Source organism: Mustela nigripes, chromosome 7, assembly GCF_022355385.1.
Source record: "Mustela nigripes isolate SB6536 chromosome 7, MUSNIG.SB6536, whole genome shotgun sequence".
NCBI classification, from domain to species: domain Eukaryota; kingdom Metazoa; phylum Chordata; class Mammalia; order Carnivora; family Mustelidae; genus Mustela; species Mustela nigripes.
In genome coordinates this window covers 115,607,629-115,615,906 of record NC_081563.1, presented here as the reverse complement: position 1 = coordinate 115,615,906, position 8,278 = coordinate 115,607,629, and the positions used below count along the sequence as shown (strand labels likewise).

General features: G+C 51.5%; 1 protein-coding gene across 1 annotated transcript; it reads right to left on the bottom strand.

The window, feature by feature from the left end:
- Window positions 1–1,477: 1,477 nt before the first annotated feature.
- On the bottom strand, window positions 1,478–8,062 carry BPIFA1 (BPI fold containing family A member 1). The gene is made up of 9 exons (XM_059407960.1): window positions 8,019–8,062; window positions 6,329–6,521; window positions 6,018–6,177; window positions 4,520–4,627; window positions 4,217–4,366; window positions 3,238–3,322; window positions 2,572–2,635; window positions 2,125–2,199; window positions 1,478–1,661 (listed from the first exon to the last, which is right to left on the bottom strand). The coding sequence occupies exons 2-8, from the start codon at window positions 6,507–6,509 to the stop codon at window positions 2,159–2,161; spliced, it is 789 nt and encodes a 262-aa protein (XP_059263943.1). The 5' UTR covers window positions 6,510–6,521; window positions 8,019–8,062; the 3' UTR covers window positions 1,478–1,661; window positions 2,125–2,158.
- Between the last annotated feature and the right edge of the window lie 216 nt (window positions 8,063–8,278).

Sequence of the window (8,278 nt, the reverse complement as noted above, 5' to 3'; positions counted from 1 at the left end):
AATGCCTGGCCTAAGTCCCAAGAAAGGACTTGAGAGTAACTCATGCCTAGACTCTGTTCAAACCCAGTCATGTCCTAATTGTTAGTTTCCAGTCTGGAAGGCCCTTCTGTGCTTCAGGTCACCGACTAAGTAGACAGACATTCACAATGACCATTCAGCTGCTTATGAAATATAACTATTCATCCTGAGCCCAAAGATATTCCACTTCTGTGAACGTGGAAGATGCTTCCTTCCCTCCCTCTCACCAGAGCACAGGTGCTGGTTTCCTTCAATAAACCTCCCAGTTCTGAATTGTAGGACTGTCTTCCCACAATGCCAGGTTGGCCAGTGACCACAGGAGGTGGGACAGTGGTCAGTCTGGACATGATGAGAGATGTTTGATGGGGGTTGAGAAACACCAGCCTGAATCTGCTCATTCTCACAAGGTCAGTGGGTACTCCCAGAGCACAAGGGACAAGGTTTTCTGTGATGTCGGGGATGTTTCAGTCCTTGATTTGTCTTTTTGTCATACTGTAACTTGTGCAAATCATTCACATATATATGTCAAGGCCTCAGTGCTCTCATCTGTGGAGTGAAATGGTGGGGCTAGTCTTTTAAGGGCCTCAAACAATGATAGCATATTTAGTTTTTTATTTGAGGGGACAACCTCTCCCAGTTTGGGTAGCTCTGCTCTTTATTCTTGTCTCCAATTTTTCATAAATCTTATTTGCATTCAGTCTCAACTTCCTTTCATCCCTTTGTCTCCCCCCAAAATCAGGCATCTTCCTCCAAAAATAGGACTCTCACCCCTGGCACCAATAACCTTATTATATGCTTCTCCAGCGACCCTTCTCTATGTCTACTCTTATGTCTTGGACCCATTTGTCCTTCCTCCTACACTTCCTGTTTGTCATCTTTCTCATCCTCTTGCTGAGAAAACAGAAAAGAAGTCAGTATGGCTGGATGCCAGTGAGCCAAAGAGGAGTATCAGATGACCTCTGTATCCATCAGATTCCTGGATGTCTCCCCTGGGGCTCCCAGGCACTTCTACACAGCATGGCCACAGCTGAAGTCATCATCTTCCTGCCAGGGTTAGCTCATCCTCCCACATCCCCAGTTGCCTTGAGGCTCCCCAACCTGCGACATGGATAGCAACCCACACCTCACCTGCTCCCTCACCCACGCCCAGGCCTACTCCTGAACATCTCTCAGATCTGCCATTTCACTCCTTGTGTGGTGGACTTCATGTCATCATCTCTGCCTGAAAGGTCACATCTACCCCCAACCCCTTGTCCACCCCTCCTAGGCACCCCAGAGCAGTCCGAAATGCCTGCTCATCTGAATATCTCCTCGTCCAGCTTAAGACCATAAGGTTCTACAGTGTAAGGTCCGAACTCGGTTCGCTGGCCCCAGCCACCCAGGCCAGGGCTCTTTCCAAAATATTAGCCCTTGAATGATGGTGAAGAATGACAGGGCCCCCAGTGCAGAGAAAGAGCAACTTTATTTGGTGAGGAACGTGGGCTGCAACACATGCCTGGTGTGAGGGCGGAAGAGTAGTTTCCTTGGAGAGAAGGCTGCTCTGGTCCCCAAATAGTGGCCGTGTCACTGTCCAGGACGTGGGTCTGCCTCCTGTGAGCCCTCTTAGTAGCTGAGGAGAGTGGATTGAGCAGCAGGAAATGGTTCTGTTGGGAGAAGCCCCGATCCGAATGGAGACTTGAGGTCACTGACTCTTGTTGGTATTGGCCCATCATCAAGCCTGCCCTCCAGAGGAAGGGGAGGGGGCTGAGACCTCAGGCTAGGGGAAGGGGCTTGTTTCAGCCCCAAGGGGACCCCAGGCCTGGGCCAGGGAGCTCCTTGTGCATATGTTTGAGTGTGTGTCTTTGTATCCACATGTCCCTTGTGTGTGTGTGTGTGTGTGTGTGTGTGTATGTGTGTATGTGTCCACAGTCATGTGTGTTCTCTTTGTAGCTATGTGGGGTGCTGCCTGGGTCTCCACCTCTGTCAGCATGTCCATAGACTTCTCCATGTGTCTCTCTGTGTCTGTCTGTGTGGCTGTTAATCTCTCTCTTCAGATGTCACTGTCCCAAGCCCTCTGCTGCCTCCTGCCAGGAGGAGAGCACCCAAATCCTGGGGAACAGCACTCACCAGTTCAACAGAGGCTGGGGCCCTCCTGGAAGGCTTAGACCTTGATGACAAATTCCAGCCCATGGATCAGTAAGTCTGGAAGGTGCAGACCAGAGTGGTGATCTCAGGGTGCAGGAGTTGAGGGATGTCCCACACTTCTCCTGAGCTGGGGGCGGGGGAATGGGAACTCGGGTGGTCCAACCAAGCTTAGGTGAAGCTTGGCAGGGGCAGGACCTCCTTCCACCAGCCAGGTCTGCTGCTCTCAGTGTCAGGGCTGATGCTGCGAGGGGGAAGGCAGGGCCCAGCCCTCAACATTATCTGGATAATTCAAGGCAAAAAAGAGCCCCGAAATGGGGAGAGCTGAGACTCGAAGGATCTCGTTCTCTCCCACAGTGTGCAGGGACAGAGTTCCTTGGGGGAAATCACTGCTTCTGGAAAGGGAGTGAGGCCTCGGGATAGGGGACTTACCAGCAATGGAATGCACCAAGGTGACATCCAGCTGACTAAGAACCTTGTTGACCAGAGGGCACACCTGAGCCAGAGGCAGAGAGAGGCATTGGGCAAAATGGTACCTGGAGGGTGGCTCTAGGAGCGGCAACCCCAGGATAGATTCTTTGGGGGAGAGTTTCTGTCATTCTTCTGTGGCTGAGAATGTTTGGTTGGAAGCAGTGTCAAAGATGGACGCTTATACATTCACACGGGTGGAAGAAGTGGAAGGCATGTATGCTCAGTACCCAATCTTACACGGAGCCAGTGTTCGCTGTGGGATGTGACGCTTGTTTCTAAATAGGGTGGGCTGCTCCGGGAGGGGTGTGTTTCTGGGTGTCGGAGGCACCCAAGCCTAGGCTGGAAGAGCGCCTGTCTACAGCCTTTTGGGAACTTCTGGGGGCTAGGGCCAAGCCATTTCAGCTGTAATGTGGCATGCACGGGGCCTGGCCCAGAGCAGGACCCAATGGAGGCATTTTGAAGGTTGGAAAGAAGAAACATGGGTAGATGAATCAGTGGACAGATGGACTGAGGGATGGAATATACATATCAAGCTGAGGGGTTCAGAAAGGCTAACTTTAGGGGCTTCTTTCAGCCTGAGAAGCGCTAAGACCCAAGGATCAGGAGCTGCCATGTTTACCCACTCACCTCGCCCTGTACTAGCTCAGGAAGGACTTGGTTCAAGATGCTGCTGATACCGTTGACAAGGCCTTGAATAGGGAGGGGAGCAAATCTGAAAGAGAAAATCCAGGGGGCGGTGCAGAAGCCTGGAGTTGATGTGGAGAGGCCTTCAGAGGGGCCGCTGTGCCCACATTGGTCTCAGTGCTAAGTGACTGAAATAGGGCCTTGTCTACCCACACCCTTGTGCAGGCGAACCGGAAGGGGCCTGTCCAAAGGGAGTGGCGCCCTACACAGCAGTGCCCACCGTGGGTATACGTAGCATAAACGCTTAGTTCCAGTATACAGTGGGTATTCAGGGAGACTTTGTAGAATCTATAAATGGATGAACAATGCTTGGTATGTAGTCGTCATGAGGACTTGAGATGATCTGCGTGAAACACAATATATGTGTTTAGTAAACGTTAACCATGGTGGGAGGACTCTGATGTCTCCTGTGTGACTTGTTCTGCCCTGTGACAGGCTAACCGAAATAAGGAATCCAGGGAGGCTGCCGAGCTATTTTCCCTCATACTGGGACAGAGGACTTTCCAAACTATTTATCCTAGCGGATTCACTCAAGAACCGCAGCGTAGCTCCATATTACAGGTATCTGAGAGAGCTGAGACTCTCGCTGGGGAAGCCCTGTCCAAGTTCACACAAGAACCGCTCCACCTTTCCACATGCCCCTCTGGTCGCTGGGCTTGATCTCAGATTTTTTTATGGCCTAAGAGCGCAAAATTGGTCAGCCAGGCTAAGAAGAGATGAGTGGCTATCCATCCATCCATCCATCGATCCATCCATCGATCCATCCATCCATCCATCCATCCATCTTCCCTCCCTCCTATTCATCTTCCCACCCTTCCGTCCTCCTACTCATGTATACGCCCATCATTCCATCTTCCCAGCAGCCATCCATCCTCCCGCTGATACTGTTTCCGGGCAGGAGAAGCCAGCCCTCTGGTCTCACCCATTAAGCAAGGAGATTTGCAGGCTCCCGGGGGAGTGAGTACAGTCACCAAGAACCAGGTGAATCTTCCCCTCTTCGTTTTTCACAGCTAGCACTTGTGCAGTGATGTTTAGTTTCACAGCCAGCTCTAACAGTTGTACGGCCAGGGGCCTGCAGAGGAGAGTTTGCTGTGTCTGCATGTGAGCTGAAGGCTCATGTCTGTCAGACTCCTGCGCCGCCCCACCCCCCTGCCCCCTGGCTACCCACGGTCCCCTGGGTCTCCTCTGGTGAGCCACCCCCCCATCCCCGTTGGGGCCCACTCACGTGTTCACATTGAGGGTTAGGCCCAGAGGGATGGTGACATAGAGACGATGACCATCCGGGCTCTGCACAAGGCCTAGTTCCAGCAGCTGGGGATTAGTGATCTTCATACTGTCCGCAGAGCAACATTGGAGGGAGGAATAGTAGTTCCTTCAGCCCCAAACCTAGAAACCACCTTTAACCCAAGCGTACTTACTCATCCCAGAGGAGGAGCTACCCATGAGGTGGGGAGGGGGGGACAGGAAGGGCATCTTGTGGCAACAAACAGCAGTGCTTCCCAGCCTCTGCACCAGGTCAGTTCCTGACACACCATGGCCCTCTCCTCATCTCAAGTCCCTGAGGTATTCCAAGATGGAGGCTGTGTCTGGCTTAAATTTGCATGCTGCATGCCAGCTCAGAGTCTTACCCAAAAGGGGCCTCCTCCATACTGGTTGACGTTGGGGAGGGATGAGCGGGTAGGCAGATGCATGGGAAAGTAACAGATTAGATGGATGGATGGATGGATAAGTGGATATGTGGATGAGGTATGGGCAAGTGGATTAAGACATTTATGGGTAGGAATCCCTTATTCTTCCATAACTTTCGGAGGCCGGTCAGTCAACAATGGTTACCAAGGAGATTGAGGAGGAGGAGGAAGTGGGAGAGCATGGAGAGAAGACAGAAGCAAGCCTCTTCCATGAGCTGACCTCAGTGTGCCAGGTGATTACATTGCTTCCAGTCCTTTCCACAGTTTTTCTCTGTGGGTACCATGATCTCCATTTTACAGATGGAAAAACCAAACCCAGAGAGACCGAGTGCCCTGTGCCCTGTCACCCCACAGGTACATGGTCCATTTGGAAATCAAACTCAAGGCCATCTGTGTGTCATCAAGTCAGGGGCAAGCACCTGGGTGGGTGGGAGCCTTGGAAATGGCTTTGATACATCCTATCAAGGACCCAGGCTTTGCCAACTCCCTGGCATCAAGCTTCCCATTATTGCTACTTGTTTAGGAAGCTCTCAGGTGTCTCATGGGAAGCCCCATATCAGACTGAGAATGTCCTTGAAAAGAGTAGCTTACAGGTCTTTGCTTACATCAGAGACCACCTGTGCTCTCCACAGGTGAGAACAGAATTACCACGGTGCAGTGGAAAGGCCTTGGCTTTGGACTTAAGTAAATTAGAGTTTGGTCCCTGGTTCTGTGTTGCTCTAGTTGTATGAGCACAGGCACCTTTCTGTGCTTCAGCTTGCCATCTGTAAATTGGATATTATTAATTACACCTTAAAGGGTTGTCATGAAGATTATAGATGATGCTGGGGACCTAAGATAGGCTTCAGGATTGGGGGCAGTCACTGGTTTAGGAGGATTGGTGTTCCTTGCCAGGCTGTGGGAAGGGTCTCACACTGAGTCCTAACCTCTTGTTCAGACCACCCCTCTCCCTCCTCCAGGGCCACTGTGTGGGGCTCCCAGATCTCCATCGGAGGTTCTCTGGTGAGGTGGGGACCAAGGTCTATGACTACTCACTCAATGATTTTGTTCAGGAGGGGGACCACTGAAGTCACTTTCCCAAGCAGGCCCCCAAACAGGCCACCAGAAGTGCCTCCTCCAGTCTTCAGGACGTTCAAGAGTGGAAGGTTTTCAAGACTGCCCAACAGACCCTCAGAGAGCAGGCCAGTGCTGAGGGCTAAAAATGGGTGTAGGGGTGGATCCTTTGGGGTCAAATCTGATAATTCTGATAAAACCCCTCTCCCCCAGTCATCCCTGCCTCCCTTCCCACATTGAACAGTTGGACAGACACACACCCCTGAAAGAGGTTGTCACAGATTCTCACTTACCATCTGTTAAGCTTCCAGCAAGATCTGTGGGACTTAGGGCCTGGGCTGCAGTCCCCTCCAAAAGCAGGGTCGGGTCCACGGGCAAGGGCAGGGCTTCCAGGGGCAAGGGCAGGGTGTCCAGCAGGGCTGTGGTCTGGGCCAGCAGCCCACAGAAGACAATGAGGCCCCCAATTTGAAACATCTCTCTTGGTATCTGTGGACAGAATGGTGGGTCCAGCGTAGCACGGCTCTCAGAGAGGAATTCATCCACCATCTGCCCCTGACCTCCAGACTCCAGGGTGTGAATGGCAATAGCTGACGCTGGTCAGCATTTCCCCTGGGCAGGCATCACGGTGAGCACTCCATGCTCAGTAACTGATTTCGCTGTAACCGCCCCCTAAGATGTGGGCACTCATCACCTGCACTGCACAGATGAGAAAGGGCAGTCTAGGGAGTTTAGGGGACTTCCCCCAAGATTGTAAGCACACAGTAGGGATAGCATCTGAAGCTAGATCTGTCTGACCCGGAGGCCTCTGTTTAAATTAAGTCACCATCACATCTATTCTCCATTCATCTGGACTTGCTTGCAATGGCCTGAATCATTGCCGCTAGTTTTCACTCTTCAGACAAAGCAAATGAAAAGGCTGAGGGATGGAGCTGGCTGGCCATTTTCCCCATCAAGTCTTTTGGCCTGGGTCTAGCCTGTGATGGTTTGTGGAAGCCCTTTTAAATCACAGAATATTAGAGGTCAGATGGCCATAGCCACCAACTCATCCAGACCAATGCTGGAGAAATCCTGGGGCCATTCAAAGTCCTCATTGCATAAGGAGAATCAGGGAGCCAGAGAGGGGTAGTGACTTTCCCAAGGTCATACAGCAACTTGATGGCAGAGTTGTTGTTGCAGATAAGTCTCCGACCCCTCCAGACATGCACACTGTCTTTTCTATACCTTTCTCTTCTCCCTCAAACTAACCTGAACAAAATTTGGGGGCAACCTCTGACATCTGGCTGCCTTTTGCACTGTTCCCTCCCAGGTGTCACCAACCCTCTCCTAGGCCCATTTGGCAGCCAGCAAAGGTGCTGAAAGCTTCTTTGGGCAAAATTCCATCAACTGGCTGGTTCAACCAAAGCCCCACTGTCATTGCTGTGGCTGGCTGGAATCAAAAGGGCTTTTTGGTACAAAGAGCCAGTTGTGGCCTCCCTGGGAGGTAAACGTAGACTGTGTTCTCTGAATCTCCTTTCGGAAACAGATGTTTTGTGAGTGCAGTGGAAGCTAAGGACCCTCTCCCAGAAAAATGCGTCAAAATGTACAAAATTGGGTGGATTTTAGGAGGTTTGTGGATGATTGTCTGAATCCACAATCGCAACCTCAAGTTAAAACTCCCGCCATAGAGGCTGAGGTTTAGGGTAAGAAGAGCATGCTCACGAGAAAACCCTAACATGGGATCTTGGCAGTCTGCACCTGCAGCCACATGCTCCCCATCCCCATGAAATCCCCTTTTCTGCATTTCTACATTTAAACCTTATATCCACAGCAATGGTCTTTCAGGGAGGTGGAGTGAATGACCTTTCCCATTCCCCCAAAAATTCATCTGAAAAAGACCCTCAATGAGCGATCCTAAATGCTGCCAGCCAGTGCCCACCCCGAAGCAAGGAGCTCGGCAGCCCTATCGCCCAGGGCAGTGGAGCAGGCATGTGGAGCAGTTCTTACCCAGGCTTCTCAGAGGTCCTGGTGGGTCTCCTGCACACCTCCACCCTCTCCTGATTGCTTCTGCTGAGGAGCTAGCGTCTTTTATAGTGTGCAGATCAGGAAATGTGCGGTCGGGTGATGAGTTTCCAGAGAATTCAGAATTCTGTGATCTGGTGTCTTTCAGGGCTCTCCAAAGTAAATAATTGCCAATCACATTAGTAGGTGGGACAGTAAGCCACTTGATGGGCAAGTTAAACAGAGAAAAACTTGAGATGGGGATG